Raw genomic sequence first — 26634 nt, forward strand, 5'->3', positions numbered from 1 at the left:
ACACATACACATGTGAGAGAAATCTTCGGTGTCCCTTCTCTAGAGGAAGGATTTTCTGACGTTGCCGCACTCTAGTTTCAGCATGAAATGATGTGTTTCAGTCCACTGTATCAGAGTGCTTTGTTGGTTGGGGTGATACAAATAGTACTGAAAGTATGGCTAGCGTAGGTCATGACTGATCTTTGTGAGCGTGTACGATAAGGAGAGGTAAAAAACATTTCAGCGTGTGACCCTTATGGCTTGACATTTGCAGCAGATACGGTAACGTTTGCACTGCGAAAATCACATGGGATATTTCCTCGATTTTCTGCTCAAGTGCAAAAGTAGTACTGCCCGGGGGCCTGTGTCGCCTTCGTCACTTTTAGGACAGAGTTTAAATGCTGCAAAGGCTCACACTCTGCTTTTGGCACAGAGAGTGAACCCCTCCAGCCTGGCAAGGATGCACGTCGCATTCCTCCATGCAGAGGGATGGTTGCTTCCCTGGAGAGATTGAGATCTCTCACCGCTGTGCCTGCGTTCCGAATTTCACAGCATAGTGTCTTACATGTGCATGTGAAATAGGGATTTTGCCCTTTATAGTAGTGCTAAATGTATTGTAACAGTAAGCAAAACGTATTCTCTTCACCATTCCTGGTAGACCTTCAGTTCCTTATGTCTTTAATCACCAGGTCCAGACTTCTTCAAATTTGCCCTTACTGATACAAATTCTGGCAATAAATGTCCACTTGGTTTTTCATCATCCTTTAAAAACAATTCATCTGTGATAAAATTTCAATTTAACAAAAAACTTATACCAGTCTGAGTAGCTTCATAAACTAGGAATAGAGGAAAGCAAATGGATGCTTAATTAAACTGTGAAATACAAAAGGCATTCTGATAGTTTAAAAATGTATGCTTTAAAATTGTTTTACTTGCTAATTATAAATCACATTTCTATGTTAGTGGTTAAAGAAGGAAAAGAGATACTTTTTTTTGCAGTCACTATCCTTTTGGGATAGTCAGTTTTTTATGGTTTGGGGCTATTCTTTGTGGGGAAAAAAAAAATCTGAAAAACGAGAATATTATTCTAGAATGAAAAAGTATTAACAAGGGACCTGGAGGCAGATTAATACATGCAGCTGCTTGTAACATTTTGGTTTGTTTTAATTGCCCAGATTCTTGCTGATTTCCTGAAAGGTTTGCCCTTTTCATAGTCCTGACTTTCCAGTTTGTGCTTCTACTTGTTTTGCTCAACTAGTAAGGTGGTGACCTGCTTCTTCAGGGTGAAAATACAGGTGTCATGTCAACCCGCAACAGTCCAAGCCTAGGAATAAGAACAAGTGAATGTTTTGTATTAGCTCTGAAAGGACTAAGACAAACATACAAACATGTGCCCTTTTTTATCTTTTCCATTTTCTTTTTACCACTTTTCACCCACACAACATTCTTAATAATGATTACTCTGTTTTTCTTAAAAGTGGATCAAAATCATGCAAATGATCTTTGTCCCTTTCCCACAAGAGAGATAATTTGGTCCCAGTACAGAAAACAAGAGCAAGTACTTTTGTTGTTAGTAGTATTGGTGATAACTAGAATCTTGTTACTTTACCACATCGATCTCGCTCTTTCAAAAAATAAAGTCTATGAGTGAAGTCAGGAAGTGTGAAGAGTTGTCCAGTCCATAGAGCAGAAAAGCTTTTGAGTAAGGACCAAGTTTAAAGCATTTACAAAAATTTAAGCCAGTTGTCCAAATCCCTCTCTCTGTTGCACTCCACCTTCGTTGTCAGCGGCTGAAGCTTGAATTTCAATCTGATTTACATCAGTCCCAGGAGGAGAGTAATGTGAGGGGGGACCCCCATTTCTTAATATAGATACAACATAGGTGTGATTCACACTGGTATTTGAAAAGGAGCCAAGTGCTTCCACACACTGTCCTTCTCCTTTTTAGTTCACAAATGGAGGAACAAAAGTAAGAATTATGCTTAAATCCCTTTTTTGTCATCTCTTTCCTGAGAAGGAAGTAAACAGAGATAAAGGTCAAAGGGAAGGAAAATATCGAGATGTGCTAAGCAGTCATCAGTGAGCTATTTTTTAATACAGCACAAAATGGTAAGAGATGATGACATGTTTCTTGCTATTTATAAGTTGCTTCATACAGGGAGACGTTCGAAGGCTTCAATCCAGCCCAAGAACTTCCATAGGAAGAGCTTCAAATGGAAAGGATACCTCTTTCCTTGATGGCCTCACTGTAACAGCTTTTTCAATAGTGTTTTCTTCTTGCCTGTGCCCCAGAGGTCGCTTTTTCATGATGAACATTTAATTTCTTGCAGCTGAATTTTGGGTATGTGTTTATTAGTAACTTTTTCTCTGTGTGCGTGTGTGTATAGAGACAGACACATACACACATAAATATACGTATAAAAACATGTTCAGATACTCATAAGCAAGCTCCTTTTTACTCATGTTAACTCAGCAGGTCTGACCTGTGGAAGTTCGGTGAAGATTAGAAAACGTGCCGTCAGAATGGATGTTGCTTAGTATCAGCAGATTTTCTGAAATTCAAGGTGATAAAGAAAATAACCAGTGCTCTGTTCAGGGTAGATCATATTCTCATCTGTTGCACAGTTGCAACTGTAATTATACCACTAACAGCTGTAATTATATCGCTCACAGGATGCCTGTAATTCACAGTGCAACAATTTTATGATATTAACTGCGTTACTTTCTTCCGTGTAGTATAGTTTGGGGTTTTTTTGCGTTCTCCCAGCTCTTTGTCAGTTGATTGTTTTTGCAAACAGTCAATAATTTTGAGGAGACATTGCACAGAAAGCTGCTTCTGTGTCTCTGGCCCTTCCGCTGATAAATCATGACATGTCCATCTTTGTTACATTATATAGAAAGCTGAGGGATTTTTTTTTATACATGGTTGCAGAGGCAATGGCTGTTCTGCAGAATCATTAGCACATATGCTGCAATCTGTATGAGGTGAGGGCATAGAGCAGCTTAGTGAATTATTTATGATTTTCTTGCCAGAAATTGCCAGGGGTTTTTTTCCTGTCTTAGTGATGTTAGTTCAATACAGTTGTCTTAAACCAACTCTGTGCAGCTACCAAATAAAAATCATTAACGGATTTTTTTTCCATTGGATTGTTTTGTTTTGTTTTATAAATCAGATGGTTATTAGCTGTGAATGCAATTACATGTGCACATGCACGCATCTGCATTGTCATGCCAGAAAGATTACCAAATTTTACTTGTTTTGATTATTCATTTTTACACACATGTAAAATAATCTCTGGTATTCTGAGAAAGAATTATTTCATACTACGTTCCAATTAAATTCTTTTTTTAAAAAAGATAACATTCTTTTTTGCACTTATTTTCTGCTTTCTCCGATTTGAGAGCCCTGTAGTCATCCATGCAGCAAAAGCGAACCACCATTTTACTAACTTCTAAGGAGAGACCAGAAAGTTTTAGTTCCATGCAGTCTTAAAAGTACTTATTCCTCCAACATATTTGAGTTGTCCTTACAAAAACTGAGTATATAATCTTCATTTTGATCTTTATAAGTGAGTACACAATCTTCATTCCTCTTCTTTCATTTCAAAATGAAACGACCTGCACAAAGTCATAGAGTCATATGGAAGTAATAGTTGAACTTCGAGTAAGAACATGCGGCTGTCTACCCGGGTAGTTGTTCAAACACTGCATTCCTTTCCATCTGCCCTTTTTATTTCAGATGAAGCTTTACCCAGGTAAAGCTGTTTACTACACTTGATTCAACAAATCTTTTCTTCTTCTTGCCATTACTCAAATACACTTCACAGACATGGAGTTAAATGTTTTCCTGAATGCAGTCATTACATCTGTTGCTTAAACGTGCTACTTCGGGTTTTCTCTATGTAGAGACCGCCCAGGTCTGGTACTTTCCACTGTGCTTCGCTTGGAGGTTTAATTTTTAACTCTAAAAGTAACTGGAAGACCACAGTCACAGCTAATACTGTTTCAGATCCTTGCAAAACAAAATCACAAAATCTTGCTAGGCTGTTATTTAAGCAGTAGATTAAGCAATTACAAGGAGTGTAGTAGATAATGTACACCTAATTGCATCATTGTATCCTCTTTTTCTTATCCTTCTTAAAGCCTAAATATATATTTACACAAACGGAAAAGCTCATCTGTGTGAGAATAAAGTGTTCCCCAAAGCAGCTACTTGGTTTTCATTTCATATGAGTAGTTTTTAACTCCATATGTTTTTTTAATATTTTTTTTTTCCTTTAAGGGCAAGGAATAATAAGGCTTGCGTATGCTGCTCTTTTTGATGTTTGGCTACGTGTGTGCGTGAATGTATACACGTGTGTATAAAAGCAGTTAACATTGCTAATTAACAGCAATATAATTAAAAGCCCATCATAGATAGTTCATTTTGTTGGATTTTACTAGATGCTTTTAAGCCCATGTTTTTGATGGCTAAATAGTTTTGTCAGTTTTTCTAAGGAGTTGAAAGTTAATATATTTACCAGCTGAACTGTAGCATTTTTAAATTAAAGTAATTAGGAATGCAACTCCCTAAAGATAATATGTAATTCAGAAGAAAAAGCACTAATGATTATCATTATTTGTGAATTTGCAGTGAGGCTGTTGCTCTCACTATTCTTCTTTTACACTGGCTTTTGTGTTTGGGTTGTGTATTTTAAACTTGGTAGTGAAAAAGACATTTTGTGTCAGAATTAAAGGTCTTGTCATACAGTTAACTTTTCTTCGTATGCTTGTCTTCAGTGCAAGAGTGGAGTGGTATTAGGCAGCCCTTAGCTGTTTGCATCTTACCTGATTCACACACCTCTGATAAAAGTTTTGGAAAAACCTTTCTTTCTTCTTCAGTTAGTTTTTCCTTCTTCAGTTTTTCCTTCTTCAGTTACTACCTTTGAAAAATAAATCTTTGATTTTAGCATGCTGGTCTAAGTATGTAGTCACCAGGACAGGGAAGTGAATGAACTGGAAATAAAGAGAAGTCTGTTAAATAGAAAGTCTAAATTCTATTATGTAACATGGTGGAAAGGCATGTGTAACCTCATATATGTTTTTGTCTCATACCAGGTATTTAATTGAATCCAGTGCAGAGTCATTCTTCTCTTACTATATAATCAATTATTTGCAGAAGACCACCAGTTTACCCTAGTTGTACTTTTAAAAGTCTTTTTCCTCACTCCTAAGAGAGATAGGAGGAAGGAAAAAATTGCTATCAGGGTTGTTAGTGCAACAGAAGATTTTTCTGACCTTTTTCCTGTGCTAGCTGCCAAAGACAAGTTTTAGTAAGTCTAACATCATTAACTTCCTAATACCAGGTCCTACTTTGTGTTCAGATCCTATGGCATTTTTGTGGATTGGTGAGTAAGGCCAAGTAGACCACCAGACCTTGGTCGCATGGCCCAAAGCAAAAATTTTTTGCCCGATGTCAAGGCAAGAGATTGTTTAACCTGCTGCCTGCTGGAAGTACAGCTCCAGCGTTACTGTTTGATGGGAATGTGGGAGGAGGAAAGGGAACCCTCAAAGAAATGTGGCTTTAGGGAGGCCTGAGCCTGTGTTTTTCCAGCAGCTGAAACTGCTGATGCACTTACCACCCTCTATCGCCCAGTGCTGTGAAGGCTCCTGACCTGTTCTGCCTCCTGAAATGCTGCTGTGTGGTGTTTGGCTCTGTTTAACTGAAGCTAACAAAGACCCACAGTCTAAGCTATCATAGCTTACTTTCACTGAAAGTGGTCAGAGCCCAAGAGCAGAAGTACCCAAGCCCATTACCCTGCCTCTAGCAGCGGTGCATACAGGATACTTACAGACTTCACCTCTGCCTTATGCTCCTGGCACATCCTCTGAGCTTTTGGCAGCCAGCATTTGATAGACCTCCAGGACTGGAAATTGTATTTTTCACCATTGTGTTTGGTAACCCTGGATGAACCTTTCTTCTTTGCATTTGTTCATTTGTATTTTGAACATCCTCATGATTTGTGCCAATGAGTTCCACAGTCCAATTTTGCATTGTGCCAAATTATATATATATACACTTTCTTTTGTTAATTTTTAATCTGCTGTGTCATAGCCGTGTTGGTGTCCTGTACTTTCTTAGGAGAAATAATGAATAACCATTTCCTGTAGACTTTCTCCTTGTCATTCACAGTCGTATAGACCTCTGTAGTGTTCCCCCTTGGTTGCCTCTTCCAGTCTGAAGGCTGCCGATTTGTCTAGTCCTTCTTGTGCAGAAACCATTCCATACCAGTGATTGTCTGTCTCTCCCTGCTTTTTATCTTTTCTAGTTCTTCTGCCTCTGTTTGAGGTGGGGTGACCAGAATGGATAGCCAGATTTAAAATGAGGATGCATCATTTATATAGTGGTGTAACGATGTTTTCTGTTTTCTCTATGCCTTCATAATTGCTCCTAGCTTTCTCTTTGCCTTTTTGACTGCTACTGAGCCACCTGCCCCCAGAGAGTTATCTGCAATGACTGCAAGGTCTCTGTCCTGGGTGGAACAGAGCTAATTTAGAGCCCATTGTTGTGTATGTATAGTTAGGGCTGTGTATCCCTGTGAGCACCACTTTACATTATATCAACATTGAATACCATTTCCCTTGTATTGTGCACTCAGAATTTGTAATATCCTTCTGCAGTTCTTTGCAGCTGGTTTTAATTTGACTGTCCTCTTTTTTTTCTTTTATTTTTTTTCAGTAAAGCTTGTCACGTCACTATTCACTCCCTTATCCAGATCACACAAACAGCACAGCACAGATCCTTGTGGGACCCTGCTGGTAACCTTCCTCCATTGTGAAAAATGGCTGTGTATTTGCACTTCATTTCCTATCTTTAGGAATTCCTATTATTTTCCTAATCAGTTATGGAAAGTCATGTAGGACTTTCCCTATTAATCCTTGCCATCTTAGCTTCTGCCAGAGCTTTGATCGGGGACCTTCTGAAAGGCTTTTTGGAAATCCAGATTCACTCCAAGCCGAATCACTGTTTCCCATGTGCTTCCTAACTCTTCTTGGTGAGCTCTAAGAGGTTTGGGAGGCAGGACTTCCCTCAACAAAAGAGAAGTTGATTCTTCACAGATGTATTTCATGTATGTGTGGATGTGTTCTAATCAATATTTATAGCTTCAGTGGATGTGCCAACTGTAGCAGTAGACTTGTACGATTCCCCAGGCCCTTGCCTTGGGCAAGTTTCCACATGGTGCTTTTGCCAGCGTGTCTAAGGGGCAGCAAGTGCGGCCATGGGCAGTGGCGAGCAGCTGGGAGCCAGCTGCCTCTTCAGCTGCTACACCTGTGGGCAGTGAACCAAGTCCTGGGAAAGCCCTTTCCCCCCCAGCTATTTAATCTGTGTGAAGCACTGCTATTCTACTGTTGTTTTTTTCCCTCTCCCCTTTTAATCCTAAAACCAAACAGACAGGGGGGTTGAAGAGGCGAGCCTCTGTGCAGCCGGATACACGTTCTCATTTTCTTCACTTCCCGTTGGTGCAGGTGTAGGGGCTATTTTGAGATGATGCACAAAGGAGAATAAATTGTATTCTTATTTTAGTTTGGGAAACTAACCATAGCTGCTTCAAGGATAGAAAGTTAAACCTCTTTTCAGGTACCATGTGAGTTTTATTTCCTTCATCTCCATTTCCTTCTTCATTTCATTGACAGAACATCATGGTTTGTTTTCAAACTGCAATTCCTTAAGTACATTACGGTTCTTGTGTTTAGAAGTGGTCTCTTGTATATAAATGTCATAATATACTTGTGTCAGTACTGTAATGTGGCATCAAAAACCAGATGCTTAGTAAAGAAATTTGAGATCTTTAAGTGCTTTACTCCTTAAAAAAAAAAAGACACTTACTAAAGTAGAATTTATGGGGCAGTCAGACTGTTCAAGAAAATAACCATAAATACTTTACTGCATGAAGATTATTCTTATTCTCTCCTTTGTATGGTTTACTGTGAAAAGAAAGATCAGAACCTTAGAATGGGATTGTCTGTACAGTCCAGAGATGTTCTTGGGAAGGTCTGTTCTTGCTGACTCATAATAAAAAAATAAATCAGCATTTACTGAAAAAAGAAATTGCACATTCAAAGGCAATAAGAGGGCAATAATTCTTGCATTGAGTGCTACTTCAGACTGTGGAGCTCATTGGCACATGGAAGTCTTCAAGAATTTATTGAGAGTCCAGAGCGACAGTGGAGCACAAGAGCAGTCGGTAGTGTTGAGAATTTTAGAAGAGGTTCTTCCTCTGCATCAGAGCTTAAGGTCAGCCCAAAATACTAAGAATCAGAATGAAGGCTTGGAGAGAAGAGTTGGAGTGATAAAATGCTAAAATAAATATAGACAAGGAATATGAACCAGTTTGTTCTTATCACATTAGATAGGGTGAGGAAATAACTTCTCATAAACACCACGCTTCTGCAGTGTTTGTACCTCCAAGAAATATAAATGTCAGTCAGTTGGTACTGAGAAGGAAAATAACCAGCTACATGAATACCCATATGTTCTCTATAAGCCAGAGCCAGCTTTTCAGGACAAAACATTCATAGATACATATATAGGATGCACTGCTCAGCTGTTGTTAAGTCTGGCTCATTCTCCTAAGGCTGTTTTCCAGGAGGAAATCCGGGCCTTCTTTCCAGTTAAAGTGCAGCGTCTCCCCTTCGCGCTCATAAGGGGAGAACAGGACTGCAAACTATCTACAATTAAAATCGCTGCAAGCTTTGCTTACTTGCTTTACTGTACATTTCTAATCAAGAGGGACAGTTATCATCTCTCAGGCAGAAGTCAAGACTTGAATCATATTAATTCTGAGCAGTCTGAAGTACGAAAACAAATAAGAACTGTGTAAACTTCACAAACGTTTTAATAACTCTTACTTGTGCATGTTTGTGCAAAAGGTACAGACTCACAGGAAGCAAGAAAATACAGTATCTGGGGTTCCCCACCTCACACCATGGGTATGTTTTTTCCTCACAGCAGCCCGAGCTTCGGGATGAGGAAGATTTTGGCCTAAACACCAAATTTTCTTGACATGGCTAAAGAGGCTGTCAGAGCAGATCTGTCTGCATCCTGTGAGCCAATTCAGGAGACCGCTGTTGGTCCCTCACAGCTTTGTTCTTGCAGTGTTTCATGCTGAAAGCCTTTGATGCTTGTACCAACACAGCCGCAGTGGATTAAGGAACATTTAACAGAGGAGAAATTTTACCAGCTCATTCTGTATCACCTCAGTGGGACTGAAACATGAGATGTACCTCACTTTCCTCCCAGTTCCCTTTCACTTTGCATCACACCTCCTCTGCGTGAATGATACCATTGCCTTCTGCACTTGTAATGGTGGAGGTAAGCAGAGCATAATTGAGTCGATGACTTTAATGAATTGTCATTGCGGTGCAATGCAGGTTCTGGGTTGACCAACGTTAAAACAGAAGAGATCTCTGAAGTGAAGATGGATGCAGAGTTCCGGCATGACTCAGGATATGAAGTTCATCATCAAAAGCTGGTGAGTGAACAGTGCTTTCCACACGTGCATTTTGAGGTGCTGATTGAGTCGTGAACTAGTGGGTCAATTATGGCTGTGTTTCCCCTGACTGATGTGGATGCTGAAAGTGCCAACAAAAAGTTTTCACGTGAACAGATTATGATTTTTCTGGTTCTCTCTTAAATGAGAGTAAACGTGGAACAATTTCAGCAGAGAGGATGGAAAGTCTCACATGAGAGGAAATTCTGACAGTTCCTGCCCTTGCACTGCCACGTGACTGGATGTGGTCATATGGGCAATACTTGTCCCACAGTCCATCTGTCATGGTCACATAACTAAAGAGGAGGGATACAGAGGAAGGAAAATGCTAAGTAAGTTTAAAAAAGAAAAAAAAGAAATGTTTGATGGAGACACGCAGCATGGTGCAGCAAGAAATAGGGTGACACCGTTTCAGGAATAGATTCCTTTTCTGTCAAAACAGATGGTGGTGGTACATGAAGGAGGCTGAACTCCATGGAGCATAACCCTTTGCAAGGTTGCCTGCTTGGGATAAGAAGAGATTCTCCACTGACCTTAATTTTAATTTGTACTTGGCTGTATCTGTGTGTTTTGTTCCTTAAGGTATATTAAATTATTAACAGGTGAAGGGCAGGTAGGAGCAAAATATTGTTCCCCATTTGAACTGTGCTTCTTATGAACACAAAAATAACAACCAAAAGCAATGTAAGTAAGAACAAGCATCTTCTAAAAGCTTTTTTCAGTCCCTTAATAAGTAATGAAGAACCCATACAGCAGTGTTGAGTATAAACCTTTTCTGCTTCCTCTTTTGTAAAGGTATATTACATGATGGGATTCCAGTCCTGTGACTTTCAATATCCTGATATTAAACTTGAAAGCTTTTTTTCTTAATATATTCTTAAAGCTAAGTAGTGCTGAAAATTAAAATTAACATGGGACTCAAATTTGCATTTGAACTAGGCAATCACTGTGTGAAAAGATATTCTGCCATCTCTTTGATGCCGAGAACTGAGAATTCCCAGTTTGACGAGCTAATCCAAAATGCATTAGCACTAATTTGGGAAATTCTGATGTGCTTAGCTCAGATGGGTTAAACATCCTGATGGAGTAAACCCGTGCAGTTTACTGAAGGGAAGGAACTTGCAGGAATGTGTTCTAGGCACAGTAGTTATTGTGTCACATGCACTTCCCAGCAGCAACCTTAGTGTTGAAGTGGTTTGATACCATCCCGAGCAGTTTGGTGCTGGAAACTGCCCTTACCGTGGTGGCTGATAGGGAATGCATTGAGATCCCTGCACTCGGGTAATCTGTGTGATGCTTAAAATGGGACCTTTCCAGCTTTTTAAAGCATTTTATGCTATGCTTCTTACTGATAGGTGCAACCATTATTTAAAAATTAGTAAGCTGTCCTCTAGGTTATCTTTTCAATTGAGACTGAGCAAGGAGTCCGGTATTGCTGAGAAAGTACTGGACTGATGCCTTACAGGGCATTGCTTATTTACCGCATGCCATAGTCTAGCTGATGCCCTTCTCCATTAGCTTTAATTCAAAAGCAGTAAGCAGAAAATACTTTCATCTGGGTTTCCCTTCTTCTGTGCCCTGGTGGGATGTACTGAAACAGTCTCCTTAGGATATTGCTTTGAATTCAGCTGCGCATTGTATTTTACATGCAAACTTCTGAATTGAGCTGAAATTGCAGTTATTTTCTTCTTTATGAATGTTCACATTTTAACTCTACATTAAGTTGATTTTCATGGCTCGCAGTGCTTAAGGCCTTCCTCTGTTGCACACGTATATTAGCTGGGGCATTTCACAGTGCTCCAAAATAGTATGGTAGCAGAATTTCAGTCCTGGGCAGGTAAAATTGACAGAAGAAATTATTACTTCACATCATCTTATGCCAACACTGTCCATTGTGTGTACTTTCTAGTGAATTCTTAACTTTGTTTAAACACATTTCTTGCTTATGACTAGGAACAATATAAATATTTATACTGCATGCTTTAATACCTCTCTGAGGAAGATTGTATTTCTTAAAGAGTGCAAATGTTATACAGCTCATTATAATTCTCAGCTGGTTTCCTGCTTCCCTCTGCATTTTTGTTAAATGCCTGTCAAAGTATTTAGTCTTTCAGAGTGAGGTAGTCTTACAATTCTGTGAATGTAATTTATTCTCTAATCCTTTTTGCCTATTTTGATTAAAAATAATAATAATAAAAGCTTGCTATTGACAAGTGGACAAAAGCTTTGTAAAATATGCATAGATGTAAAATAATCCAGCATATTCTTTGAATACAAAACAGGACAGTGAAAACAATCACCCACTTTCCATACCTGCTTCTGTTGCTAAAAGCCAGTCTTATTAAATGCACAGTAAAGCAGCTTGCTGTCCACTGTTTTGCCTTATCAGTACATATAATTCAAGTGGGTCTTCTCTGTTTTTCACACAACTGTTACCTCATGTAGGTCTCACATGAGTATTGTCATCATCCAGGTATAGCTCATTCTCCATTTGCCCTGCAGAATCTTGAGGCATCTCTTGGTGGTCACTTAAATCAGCATGCTTGGTTTTGTTGGACTCTTGTCTTTTTGGTGTGAGAATTTTCTCCCAACTGGTTGCGTGCAAGTTTCACTGTTGTCCTACAGGTCTTCACTGCTCTTTTATTGAAGAAATGCATCATAGTCCAAACAAGCCACACAGGTGTAGATTTATGATTAGCATTCTAAAAATAAAGAAATCTGTATGCTCCCTGGTTTACTCCTCTACAAGCTTATCAGTCATTTTGCAATTAGCTTGACTCGCTTACCCAAGAAAAAAAAGCAGCTAATATCTAAGACCTGTGTGAAGCAGAGACTTGGAGATGAGTCTTCCCCTTAGCACCAGCACTGCTACACCACAGGCGATACAGATTTCCCAAATTGCTCTTCTCCAACTATGAGAGCTTCGTGGTACAGCGATCCAGTTTTGAATAATTAGGTGACATGCAACACTGTTTAATTACTGATACTTCAATAGGCTTTCTATTGCTGTGGCAGCTGGACAGGTTAGCCCAGATATTCAGTGAGCTTTTTATTAGCCACCTTCCTTTATTTTTCTTTTGTAGGTGTTCTTCGCTGAAGATGTGGGTTCAAATAAAGGTGCCATCATTGGACTAATGGTGGGAGGTGTTGTCATAGCAACAGTGATTGTCATTACTTTGGTGATGCTGAAGAAGAAGCAGTACACGTCTATTCATCATGGGGTTGTGGAGGTAAGAAAAGACTACCAAGCACAACTGGTGTCACATGTACAACACACTGCTCTATAAATACATTTACAAATGAAGAAACCGTGGTTTTGGCTAGCCTAATGTTCAGAGGCAGAGTGGTTGAACCTAGCAGAGTGGAATCAAGTTGCCTTATTTTGTAAATGCAGACACAATATAAACTGTATTAAGTTGGGTGTAAAACCACAAAAATCTCTTCTGGAACTATCCCAGACCAATCACCTCATAATGTGAAAGTTCATTTTATAGGAAATTTAACAGTAGCCAATAAGCAGATACTGCACAAGAGGAAAAATCTGGTTTTACTGTTGTTGGGAATTCACACACAGAGATTTCTTTATTTAGCTTGCAAATAAACATTTGAGGCAGGTCTTCTGTGGATTGTGCTGTACACTACAAGGATTTTCGCTATACAGATACTTTATTACTTTTTGTTCTCTAAACAAGATTTTCTTTTGCTACCAACAGCGTTTGATTTATGGCAAATCTGAAACTCATAGATTTGAGAAACAAATAATACATAAGACTCTTATATGGGATTTTCAAGATGAAAACCCTCATCTCTTCCCAATCTACCAAGTAAATTTGTGGTCAATTTACAGTAACTTAAAATACCTCATCTGTTGCTTGGATTTAAGACAAGATCTCTGTAAGCAGAAAAACTCAATTATGAGAACTGGAAGGGGGTTCATGTAACTTTTTTTTCCCCTTATGTTTTGGTATCTAGTTTGCTGTATGAGTGTCTCGTTTGGAGATAGTACTTGTATTACTAAGCACTTGGGATCCTTATATGTTTTTGCCTTCCAAAACTGGTATTTTACATTTTTGATGGAAACTAAGTCTTGTTCAAGTCCACGGTTTATGTTGGTTTCATTTGGAGTGAAATGAACCTTGCTTTGGTGTTGCTGGAGACATACGTGCTTCCTGATGCATGTATTCCACCGTCTGGGGCAATGAAGGGTCTTAAAAATATTTGAGTAAGCCTTTGTCTTAAGCCTGTGCTTGTGCGTCCCTATGTTCATGCTGTGGTTGCCCATGTAGCTTGAAACCTTGCAAAGAGACATGGTCAGAAGGGTGTTTGGGGTGAGATTTGAGCAGACAGCAAGCTGTGCAGAATTTTGGGCCAAGAGGCAGAAAATAGCAAGCAAGAATCTCGGCTTTAACTTTCCATATGAAAGCTGGAGCCCATTTTGTAGAAAATTGAAACAGGTTTTAGTTTTAAACTACTGAGTTGATAGCTGCTGCCAACAGTTGTGTAATCTGAGACTCCGCTTTGGCTGAATTTAGCGACAACAGAATAGGTCGGGAGGCTTGCTAGGCCAAAGCCCCAAATCAGACATTGACTGTGGAGATACCGTTACTGCAGGACAACCTTAAAATTTCAGATGGGCTTCACCTGATGGAATGATGTGGCAAAGGTAATCCTGGAATCCTATGAGCTTTCTTCATAGTGAACTTGGAAATGGTGGACTAGAAATAACATGCACAAGCTGAACAAGTAATTCATGTCAACATGACAGCATCACTTAGGGCATAAAAAAAAATTTACGGACAAAACCATAAAGCTATAGCATGCGGATCTACCAAGAATATTAGTCGACATATAGTACCACACTGTAGATGGTGTCGCCTTGTAGATTTGCTGCATTGTGTCTGGCATTGGCAGGCAGGGTTCCTTATTCTGCCAGACTTGCTTTGTGGTCTTGGCAGACTGCATAGCCTCACTGTCTGAGCTTCTTGCCTGCAAGAAAGGCATAACATCTATTTTTGTCCTAGGCTGGTGAAAATTTTGTAGCACTTTGGGCAAAAAAAACCCACCCAAAGATCCATATACAATTGATGTGTCTTATTACAGTGTCTTCAAAATTAAGCTGTTCCATTCTAAAGAGGATTAATTCATTTAGCAGCAGTGCACCTTTAACGTGCTGTGCACGAAAAGCATGAAAGAGCAAAATCACTTGATGTAAAAATAACTACATCAGCTCTAGGTTGGCTGAGTATATTTTAACAAATCTTGCAATCTGTTTGTTGCATGTCAGAAATTACTGTGAGAATTTAACTCTGTGATAATGGATGCAAGATTACAAAACAGGTTCTGTTCCACCTGCATTCTTACCTTCCAAAAAGTCAACTCTGACTGTAGTACTTTTTCTCATTTCACTATTTCTTTAACAAAAGACATTATTAAAAATCCTGTTAGCCTTTTTTTGAAGCTCTGAGGAGGAATATACATGTCGTATTTAGAAAAAGTGTCATAATAATTTTCTTCCAATCTGAGAATATAGGTGTTTCAAAGTGGTTCAGCCTCTCCAGGAGCAGGACTGCCACAGTTAAGTAAATGACCGAGTGATTGAAAATTACTTATTATATGTGCACATAAGAGCTCCAGCAAACGTTTTGAAGGTGTTTTTTGCTGGTGCGCCCACCCCAGCTGTCTGCAGGAGGTTACTTCCTCCATGAAAGCAGGTGGCAAAAGAGACGTTCTCACCTCTGCTGTGCTGCAGACTACCACCGTCTGTCTCAGCTTGTCCTCTTCCAGGATCTCCTCTTTGAAGCTCATTTGCTTTCTGTTACGGAGGCAGCACCTCCAGCAGGAGCGTGTAGGGAGAGGTGACAACAAGAGGGGTCACAGCAGTAGCAAAAAGCGATTAAAATTGCTGTAGTACTCTCCAAAGTCCATCTCTCCAAGTCCGATCTGCAGGTATATATTAGGCAGCATCCGTTTACCATCGTTTAAACAACAGTGCTGTGTTCAGTGCGTCTCTGAGGGCTGCCAGCACCTCCTGTCTGGGCTTTTGATCTGCCCCATGTGTGTAGAGGCAGCGCATGAATTTCTCTGCAGCATTACCATCTTTCTGACTCCACAACAGGATTTTCTGTGTGAAAGATCCATACGCTGGAGCAGAAGGGGATAGATGGACAAACAGTCTCAAAAGAGGTTATCTGCCTGACCGAGCTGTTTTCTTAAGAGACATCACGTTGTAGAAAAGAGAAGTGTCTAGGCTGCTTCTCAGTGGTGCTAGAGTACCCGCATCTCTTACATGCTGTGTTCAACTTCTGTCACCTCCATAATGGGTGCAAAAAGCTTCTTAAAATGGTAAAGGGCTTTAGGGATTTACTGACAAGGAGATAATCAGGTTCAAGGCATGTCGTTTGGCAGAGCGATACCTAGGACAGAGGTTGTGAGAAATGAGAGGAACCGTTTGGCAGAGTCGAAATGGGTAAAAGTGAGTAGAAGACACTCAGGATGAGCGATAGTGCCCATAGGTTGGCGGCGAGATGGATTACCCTGCAGCAGACAGCTACAGGGAAGAGAGCTGCTAGTGTACCAGCGCTAGTCATTTTAAAGGCTGAAGAGGAAATTAAAAAAAAAAAAAAAAAATTACTTAAGACTGCAAGTAGGAACCTCAATAAATCCCTTTCATCTATAAATGCCACATTTCAGAGGTTATTGGACTTTCACTGTAAACTAGTTTTATCAAAGTGGGGCTTTTTAATATGGAATATTGTACAAGGGTGTTACAAATTCAGTCTGATTTTACTGCCCTTCATCACATTTTTTCGTAATCTTTCTCCTCCCTGATTTTCTTCGAAGTTTCTCTAGTTTCTCATCAATTCTTTAGTGTCTTCTGCCTTGCACTTTCTTTGATTCTTTTTTATTTATGTTGTTGTCTTACCCTGTTTCTTTCCTGCAAGCAGGTTATGCTGTGTGCTTAACACATCTTCTAGTCCTAAATAAGAAGTGCTGAGTGGGAGGCTTAAGCTAAAACAGGTGACAGAGTTCAGTGTTGTTTGGAGCTTAAATATGAAGAAATACAGCACGGGTTCTGGCATACCCCTCCTTTGCATCCCAGCCTAGTGGGGGGAGCCTCCTAGAAAGGAAGATGCTCTCAGGCATGTATTGGTACATAGAGACCCCGATCCTTCAACCTCAGAGCTTCATATTGCGCTTTAATTTCATGCTAGAAGGGAATCTTTTAGAGCTGTCGGTGAGTTTAGCTGTGAATTGTGTGGCTCTCACTTCTTGATTTGGAGAAGCACCAGATACTCCTGTAGCGTGGTGGTGTTGTGCACAAGAACCAGGGCTGACTTGAAGCTACAGCAGCCCATTCAAGAATGAAAGGAAGGGTGGCTTTTCCTCTGTGCTTGCTTTGTATTCTTATTTTCTGTAAGTGCTGAAAAGGCTACAGGGACATTTGCCGTTTCCCTTGCTTTGTTCTTCTCTTCCCTTCGCAGCCATGTTAGTGACAGCTATAGCAGCAGCAGATGGCATGCGGTGACATTGTCACAACGGAAATAGTTAACGCTGTTGAATTTGCATGGTCCTCAGGGCAGGGATTAGGCCTTTTACATGTTTGTACAAAAGCTATATGGAATGGATTTGTTAGGCCCTACTGCTGTTGTACTGATGACATACATCGAAAACAACTGCTCTGCTGAACAGCAATAGCGTCTAGGAATTGCCAGAAGTTGATTCACCGCACGTGGATATAGATGGTCTGTCCTTGTGGAAACCCCCGGAGAAAGGACAGGTACAGCAGCAGGAAGCAACCCAGCCCTGGACACGCCTGCCGAGATGAGCGCCGTGCGCGCGTTGCGGCAGCTCTCGCCCAGCCCCGCCACCACCCTCGCTGCTGGGCGAGGCTTGGGCAGCAGGCACGGGCGAGCCTTTCAGATGCCAGCGCACAGTTGTACGCTGGCTGCTGAGCACGTTGTCGTACAGAAATGTCTGGGGGATTTGGGTGTAGAGGTTGAAGAGGAGACAGGCTGTGAAATTCCCAGGCGTCCTCCTGTCCTTGATGGATCAAAGTGATTGTTGACAGCCAAGCTGAGCGCTCGCCGCTCGCGTGGGCTGGCCAGGGGAAGCTTGCATCCTTCAGTGGAAAAGAAAAAGTTTCTTTTGTCGCTTTTGGAGAGGGAAGGGGGCAGGGAAAGAAAAACACTATTTTCCCCCCCTAATTTCTAAAACAAGGGAAATCTGGAAAAAGCAGCTTAAAGCAAGAGCAACCTCTCTCTAAACAGGATCTCGCTGCCTGAGAGCGTGTCACAGGAGGTGAAGAAATAGATGTATTTTGGGTTTGTTGCATAAGAGAATTACTCCATGCAAATCCAACTTCAAAAAAAAAAAAAAAAAAAAAAAAGAAAAAGCCAGCCTTTGAATGGCAGTATTTTAACAGCAGAAAAGGCCAAGTTATATTGCAGAATCAGAAACACGGGGAGCACCATGTCAGCTCAGCCCAGTAATCCTTTCTGCCGGCAGGAGTCAAGGGTTTGCTGGAATGCTTGGGACGCCCAGCTATGGAGAGTTTCACAACAGCTTGTGAGGAAAAACAGTATGTGACCGTTAAAATGGGGTATTTCACAAAAAAGTGCAATTATTGCATAAGAAAAAGAGATTTGATGGAAGATACAAATAAAAGAACATCAAGACAGAAGATGGCTCTGAGAGGAGCCATTTTCTGGTGCTACTGTGGGAAAGGTGGTCCTGTGGTATAACCTACCACGCTAAAAGAACAGCTGCAAAAATAAGCTGAGCAGCCTGCGTTTCTCCAAAGCATGGAAGAACATACTTCAACCTTTCTCCAGGGTATCAGGTAGCAACTTACTGAAGGTCATAGTCTGTCCTTACTAACCTGAGTTATTTCCAGTATTGTAGAGTAGATTTAAAATGAGTATCAGACATCAGTACTTCTCCTTTGCTTTTTTATTAGAAGGTTAGAGTAAATTAGCCTGCTATATAAGGCTTCTTGAGAGAATACACTTTCCATTATCCAGAAGGCTATTTTTATGCTAAAAGTAAATGGCTGTTTTTCCTAAAGGTCATTACTTACAGGAATCCACAGGAAAATGTTCATACCTGATACTTTAGTGTAGAGTCTTGATTTTAAATTTTTTGACACTTTTTACCTTCTCTTTTAAGAGCTGTCGAACACTAGAGGTATGAGATAGCAAATGAAATAGCTGATAAGCAGACTTTCTTAGCTCTGTTTTGATAGGTGGTTAGCAAGATAGCCAGGATGCGGTAGGTTTTGAATATACAACAGGTATTGAGCTCATACAGCAGAGGTAAAACACCTAATCAACATTTAGAGACTGTTCTCTCCCACTCTAATTTGATGGAGTTTTATATTACTGTAATGTTCAGTGAAGGAAGAAAATAATTTGTGAAACAGCAGATATTCAATGGAGAAGTCTTGAATGAGCTGTCTTTGAGCCTGTCTTCCAAGTAATCAAGAAAGGTCAATTTTTGTTAAGTAGAAATACTTAAACCAGTGCGGACACGTCAAGCTTTCTGTCATTAAACTGAGCCAAACTCTACCTTGGAGCCAGAGAAGTTCTCTTTCTGTGAGTGCAATGGGATTTTTTGCCCACCTTGTGCCTGGCTACTCTGGCATTTCCTTGCTACCCTCATTTTATTTTTTCCAGTTAATTTTTCTTGGTTTTGAGACCACAGCATCTGCAGCAGATCTGAGAGCACAATATAGACAGAAGGCAGCCTCAAGGTGCTTCCTTCAGCTTTTTAGTGACCTTTTTCTTTTCTTTTGAGATCCAGTTGATCCCAAGTGCAGATACCGATGTATATCCTAGGGGGAAAAAACTTAATAGTAGGGGGCTAGCGGGGAGATGCAAAATATATCCCCTTTTTTTGTTTGTGGAGTTGCATGCTTCCTGATCGAGGCAACAAAGCTGGTACTGCTGAGTTTGGTCAGCTGGTTTTGAAGTCCTACAGCAAAAAAATAAGTTGCAGAATTGTTCCTGTTGCCTTATCTTTTGCATATTACTCTGGCCAAAACGTGAAATACCACGATCCAAGCTGGAAGGGCCATCTCTTGCAAGTTGCTTTTTAAAGCTGTTCGCTGGCTTTTCGCTTACGGCTGGGTGCGGTGCCGTCTATTGATGTTTTTTGTGAGGCCACTCACAGTGCTGCGTAACTTAGAAGAGTTTTCAGAGACAGTTCTCTCTTCAGGCAACGTGAGAGCCTCCAGGTCCTAGGTTTAATACTCTGTTTAATGGAGAAGTATCGCTATCACTTCCCAGCCGCCTTTCTTTTAGACTTACTAGATTTGGACTGAGCTTGGGACCTAACTTACTTTGCACCTTGTATGTTAAAAAAAAAAAAGAAAAAAAAAACAAACAAAAACTGGGGGGGAATAAACCTGTCCTCAGCTTTAAACCCTGTCTTGTGTTTCAGAGGATGCTTTCTGCCTGAATGCGCAAGGGGAGGGTACAAAGTACGTGGGATGGCCATAAAGTGGGGAAACGTGGGCTATGCTGTGAATTAAGCAAGAATCTGACCCTGGTTGTTTCTTCTCACAACAGGTGGACGCTGCAGTGACACCAGAGGAGCGTCACCTTTCCAAGATGCAGCAAAATGGCTATGAAAATCCCACCTACAAGTTCTTTGAACAGATGCAGAACTAGGACACCACAGCAGCCTCATGAGTTGGACAGCAGAATGATTGCTTCACTGCCCATCGGTGTTCAGTTATAGAATAATGTGGAAAGAAAGAAAAACACTCTGTTTTATTATTTACTCATTCTCGCCTTTTGACAGCTGTGCTGTAACACAAGTAGATGCCTGAACTTGAATTAATAAAATCAGTAATGTATTTTCTCTCTCTTTCTCTTTACATTTCAGTCTTTACACTACATTATTAATGAATGTTTTTTGTGTACTGTAAAGAGGTTAGCTGTATTTAACTAGTGCATGGATAGATTCTCTTTCCCAATTATTTATCATGTAGCTCCTTAGCCAGTTGTATATTATTCTTGTGATTTGTGACAAAAATTAAGTCCTAATTGAAATATGCTTTAAGAATTGATGGGGGATGCTTTCTGTGTCTGTGGGGTTTAGCTGCTTCTCTTTGCTGAGCATTTTTTTCTGATCACTATGCATTTTAAAGTAAAACAACATTTTTTAAAAAGTATTCCAGATGAGTTATTGAAATTCTTTTCCTCTGCAGCTGCATTTTATTGTACAGATTGTTGCTCCTGCTGTATTAGTGACGTAGAAATCATGGGAATACACATTCGTTTCTTTGTGCCTGTTTTATGTGCACACTTTAGGCAATGAAAGGTAAACTTTATTTTCTTTTCCATGTATCTTTTTGATCTTAAAAAAATATTAAAAAGAATCCCTGTTAATTGTGAGCACTTCTGGGGGGGAAAAGTGCCTGCTGGTCGAAAATTAACGGGGATCCTCTGCAGGATGATTGTACAGAACCATTGCTTATGAATTGACAGCTTTCTACACTGTGTTACATAAATAAATTAAGAAAAAAACGTTTGGGCAAGAGTTTTCTTTGGAGGCAGAAAACAAAGATTTCTGAAAGCCACTCTAAATGTAAAACATGGATGTTCACACTGAGAGAGGGTTGGGAAGGGATTTTCCTACAAGGATCACGGCACCCACAGTCGGACCAGAGCAGAAGGAAGGCAGCAGAAAGATGGGGTGGGAGCGAGGGGCGCCGACTTTGGCACACCTGCCCCTCTAAGACATCGTCTCTTTCTTTTTCTTTTCCTTTCTTTCAGTTTGTATAATAGCATTTTAATGTAAATAAATACATTCCTGGAGGAGCCCCGTTGTAGTGGTGTGTTTCTGCGCCGACCAGCCACCCTCACTCGTGCCGAGGAGCGCGGTGCGAACGCCTAACCTCCCGCCTCCCCACCCGTCCCCAGGAGCGACCTCCCGGCAAGCTCGCCTCTCGCCGCTGCTGCTGCCGAGACTCGGCACGTCGTGCTGTCGGCGTCCTGGCGAGATGAATGCCCTGCAGCGTGCCTCGTCGGTGAACGCAAGGAGGAGCCTCCCAGGCTGCCAGACCATCCAGCCCGGCACGGCGGCATGACAGCAGGTGCTCAGGAAGGGTAAAATGGCACCACCGGTAATTTTTTTCCCAAAAGCTGCAGAAAGGGATCAAAGCTGTTGGTGAGCTGTGATACATAAATGCCAGCCCAGCAGTTTCTGCCCATTGCCAGCTGGAAGCCCAGCTGAGAGCTTCCTTCAGCCCCTGCCCCTCCGGGGGCATGGCTGCAGCACGGGGAGAGCGCAGTGACCCACGCCGCAGGGCTGAGCTGCCGAGAGGCCAGGCAGGGGCGGGTGAGCAGACCCAGTGATCTTCAAGGCGGCCTCTGTACCCAGCTCATAGCAAGGACCCCTCAGGTTGAGCTTGGAGGTGGGTTGATGGAGCTAAAAACTGGGTTAGGAAGTAAAACTGGAGGTGCACGTTGCCTGAAAAAGCAAGCTGATTGCTGTTTCTCTGTAGCAAACAGGTGAAATAAAGCAGGACTGAGGAAGGAGAGCTAGGAGCAGAATAAAGACAGCAAGATATATATCCAAGGAAAGCTGCTTCTTAACTCCTTTTATCTGCTAGCCACAGCAGCCTCGTCTCCAGCGTTGCCTGCAGCGTTCGTCTGCGAGACGAAGCGTGGCCGCAGCGGGGCTGCGCAGCTCAGGTGAGTGGGTGAGTCGCTCCAGACCGCAACGAAGACAAGGCGACGTTTTCCAGCCCTCTTGCGCTGACTCGTCCCTCCTCCCCGTCCATGGCCTTCCACAAAACCTCACCTGTTCGGCCAGTTTGCCTGCTGGCCTGGGACACAGCCGTGCTGGCCGGCTGACCAGGAGGTACGTTCATGCAGCGAGGGGACAGCTGGGGCTGGTGGTTGCACAAGCCACCTGCCAGGCCGCAGGATGACGAAGAGACAGCTGCTACTCCGAACCAGTAGCAGGAAAATCTGCGGAGCTTCCCGTTGCCTGTCACCGGCCAGGTGTTTATTCCCTTTGCTCTCCCATCCCCGCTATATCGAGGGAATTCAGCGCAGGGGATGAGAGCCCTGGAAACGGTTGGTGTTATTTGCAGGCCCTGGAGTACCAGTGTTTTATAAAGAATTTGCAGAACATCCCCGGAGGATTTACCATCTTTGGTTTTAAAGCTGGGCTGCTCAGGCCAGAATGATGGTGGTGGTGAGCAGAGGCCTTCAGGCCCAAAATTGCTTCAGAAGAACCAAAAATGTTTTGTTTCACGAATACTTAGGGTTAGGTTTGTGCCTGTGTATGCCTTCTTATATAGGTCACGCATACCCCCTAGAAAGGAATACGTAAGGCTCTTTTCTGTGTGCATGTCCAGTGTCATAGAAAAAGATCCCGCTTTGGGGGGAAGGCAGGACCTAATTCAATTTAGTGCAGTCTCATTAAAGGAGCATTATCAAAATTCCTTTTAGGAGAAGCTGGAGTAATCCGTAAGAAATAGAGGGCCACCAGCCTTTAGAGCAAATCCCATTTATAATACCATAATCCCATGCAATCCCAGTTATAGAAAAATGCAATTACTTTGAACAGTAATTCCCAGTCAGTCAAGCTTCATGATGTGGGGTTGTTTGTCCGGTGAGGCACTGGTGTTGCTCTTGCTGCTCATGGACCAACTGTTAATTAGTCACTCAGTTTTATGCACTGATTAAGTGATCAGTTTTTAAGATTCCCTCCACACAGGCACACCCGTGAAAGAAAGGCAATAACTGCACACCGTGACAGGCACATCAAGCACAGGGTGAACAAAGTTTCTGAAACTTCAAGACAAACACTCCCACGGCTGCTGCAACCCTGAAAGCTGCCTAGCAATTTATCACAGGTCCCAGGTAACAGTGGCAGCCTCCTGCCCATCTCTAGCCATTCAAGCTCCTTATTGTGGAAAGTTTATATTAGGAGTGAATAAAAACATTTTGACAGGCTCATAAAATAGAAAAGCTGACAGAGGACAGTAGCTAAGCACCTCGCTTCCAAGTGTGGGATTGATTGGGCATCATCCACTTCAGCAATACACCGAGCGGGGTGGTTGCATGCAGCGATGGGCTGGAAACAAAATTCCACTCCCCAGCCTCAAGGAAATTACCCTGGGGGTGGGTGGAAATAAATGAAATAAAAATATCCCTGGCTGTTGAGTTGATTCATTTAATGGGAAAAGTTTTCTAGCCTGAGTCATTTTGACAGAATGGGGTTAGGGAGTGCTTACACTGCGGGTCCATCGGCAGAGCTGGTGAGGGTGGTCCCTTGCGAGGGGGAGCGGTGCTGAGCAGGGATGAGGGCCAGCCCCAACCTCCCCGGCCACTCGCACACCTGCTGGCTCTTGAAGATGCTGGTGGTCCTGCTCTTGGTTGGTTTTCACAGACCCACTCAGATTAATGAGTACCAGATGTGAGGTGAAGCCTCAGACATTATCATCAGGCACATGCCAGAAGAGCCACCCTAAAAAACATGCATACATGTGCCATGCTCTGCATTCAGTACCTGCCTCTTGCTAAATTTGGTTCTCCAGCTACAGGGTGGTCTAGGAAAAGCAAACGGAGGCCTGGTGTTGCTCCTATGGAGAACAGCTCAGAGCGGCTGTATTTTCCATTAGGTCTGTCATGATCCTCACACAGCTCCAAAGTCTCCATCCTCATTATATCTGCGCTTACCAAAGCAATTTTAAGGCCATTGCTGTGTGGCCAAACGGCTCATTTTTATTGTTTAAACTAATGGATTTTGTGGGTGGTGGGTAAGCTGCTGTTAAAATGTCTCCAGGCAGCAAGATTGAAAATATCCTAATGACATATGAGAAGAGATTACAAATAACGCTGTGCGCAGCGTCCTGGTTGCGTTCCTCTTCAATTTTTCCACCACTCGGAGAGCGGGGGTCTCGATTCGGTCAGGCCAGGACGGCTCTTCTCTCTTGCTGCTTCCCAGTAATTCTCTCTTCCACCTTCTTCCTAGAAGGAGCAAGCACTAAATCTTCCCTGCAACTTTCTATAGTCCTGGGAAATTTATTTGGCTGCCTATAGAGAAAAATCTTTTAAGGTTCCAAATATAAGTATTGGGATTTATACAGAGGTAATAAAATATTCTGCCTTTAATGGGATTCTTAGTTGAAGCTGAATTTGGACACTGAATTAAAGAATAAGTCTCCCTAACTAGTGCCTTCTGTGTTTGTAACCCAGTTTCTCTGATGTAGCTCAATGGAGAAAAGCATCCACGCCGGTTTCAGTTAGGATATCACCTAGATCAAAAGGTAGACATTATTCTTTTTAAATGCTGCTAATAAATGAATTTTAAAAGAGAGAGAGAGAGAAACAACTAGCTGGCACAGGGCAGACTCGCCTCAGCAGGGGCTGACCAGCACCTGCAGGAAGCAGGGCCTTGAAATAGCTGCGACGCTGCTGCTGGTCCAAAACAGGACCTGGTAATTACGGCTATTTTGAGTCTCTGATCACCACACCCAGTCCATCTAACTACACCTAAGCACTACTTCAGGCTATAGCTCTGGGGAGCATTTCAAGCGTGGGGTTTTTTTTTTTCCATTTAATTAGGATGAGGGGTCGGGAAAAACAGACAAAATCCCATTTACCCCATATGATGCTTCTCTAAAAAGGGTTTACGGAAAAAGCTCTGCACCCCTCCAGCCTCTGCACAGAGATGGGAGCAAACCAGAGCTACGGCCAGCAGTGGGCCCTGCCAGGCTGGCCGGAGGGAGCTGAGCTCTGGCAACGTTGATTTCTAGAGCCCTTTGACAAAAGAAAAAATCCTAGAATAAATAAATACTGAAAAAGCTGGCTTTATTTTCCTTTTAACAGCCTTGCCCTTCAACCTGCTTTATAAAAAAAAGAGGTGGTGGGGAGGGAGAGGTCTATTTTTATGGGGCCTTTGTGTGCTAAGAAGCTGGCTGGCCCCTGGGGAGGAGCCCCTGGTCTGCTGCCAGTGCTCTCTGCACAGCACTACAGAAGATGATCATCGCCAGCCTTGCAGGTATGATCGTTAGAAACCCCTTATTTGCAACAGAATAAAGTCTCCCCAGAGCTGACATAAACAATGAGCAATGAAAGACTGAGCTGCAATTAGCCCAGTGTTTTTTAAAATATCATTTGTACCCATTACCTATACAGAATGTTGTAATATGTTTTTTTTTTTTTTGTTTTTCTGGCATAGAAAACCTGCACTGCCAAGGCATTTGGCTGGTTTTGGCAATAGGGTTGCTAGAAAAATCAGCTATTAAAGTCTGTGGGCTGCCAAAATTCAGTAGCCAAAAGAGTTTAGCAGTCTGTGTTCTGCAAAGCCTAAATTTTACATGGTTGGTATAAAAAAGGTATACAAAAACTAGATACAGAGAACGAAACTCTCTACTCAATGCCCCAAGATAGGCGTTGTCCTTAAAAGCCCCCATAAATGAAGGGGAAGTCAGGAGGAGCAAGCCGATGACAGGCAGCAAAGAAGAGCGAAGAAGAGCTGCTTTCCCTCAAGGCGGGCTGGCCAAGCTCCCTCTGCTGCTTGCCAAGGACAGCCCTAAAGCCGCAGTCCTGGCCTGCTCCCGAGAGGGTGTCAGGGTGTCCTCCATCAAATCCATTGATACTGGGGCAAGCTAAAGGTTCATGTGCCCACAGAGAGTGCAGCAACTCTGAGCCTCTTCTGAGAGAAGGAAACACCTGGAGCCCCAAAAAGATTTCATCCATGATCCCAATCCCACTTGTGATCTGTAGTTTACCCAGAAAACAACCGATACCCCCACCCTGATCCTCTTTGGTGCATAATCAGTGCCCTAAGCAGGGACCAGAGGACACCTTCCCAAGGGTGTAGGACCCACCAGTGGAGAGACAAAAGTCTGATTTGGCACTGCATAGCACTGGCATGACCAAGTCTCCTAAGCCAACCCAGAGGAGAACAGAAAGAATAAGGAATAAAAGAAATACACAAATGGATATACAGCGTTAGAGCAAAGGTCCACCTAAGCCCAGCATCCTGCTTCCCATGGTGACCAAAAATGGAAGGCTGGAGAAGAGTGTAGGAGCACGGCAAGCTTGCAGTCCTTCTTTCCATAGGTATTCTTCATGCCTTATATAAAATTGTGGTTCAGAGA

General features: G+C 42.0%; 1 protein-coding gene across 4 annotated transcripts in view; it reads left to right on the forward strand.

Moving 5' to 3' along the window:
- The window catches only part of APP (amyloid beta precursor protein), a 223173-nt gene extending 201848 nt beyond the window's left edge, over positions 1–21325 (forward strand). For all 4 annotated transcript variants that reach the window (XM_082332177.1, XM_082332178.1, XM_082332179.1 and 1 more), the window contains 3 exons: positions 9391–9491; positions 12593–12739; positions 20075–21325. In XM_082332177.1, the coding sequence (XP_082188303.1) occupies positions 9391–9491; positions 12593–12739; positions 20075–20176 (350 nt within the window). In that variant the 3' untranslated portion in view covers positions 20177–21325. The remainder of the gene's footprint in view (positions 1–9390; positions 9492–12592; positions 12740–20074) is intronic.
- Positions 21326–26634: the final 5309 nt, after the last annotated feature.

Source organism: Platalea leucorodia (genome assembly GCF_965183815.1).
Source record: "Platalea leucorodia genome assembly, chromosome: 2".
NCBI classification, from domain to species: domain Eukaryota; kingdom Metazoa; phylum Chordata; class Aves; order Pelecaniformes; family Threskiornithidae; genus Platalea; species Platalea leucorodia.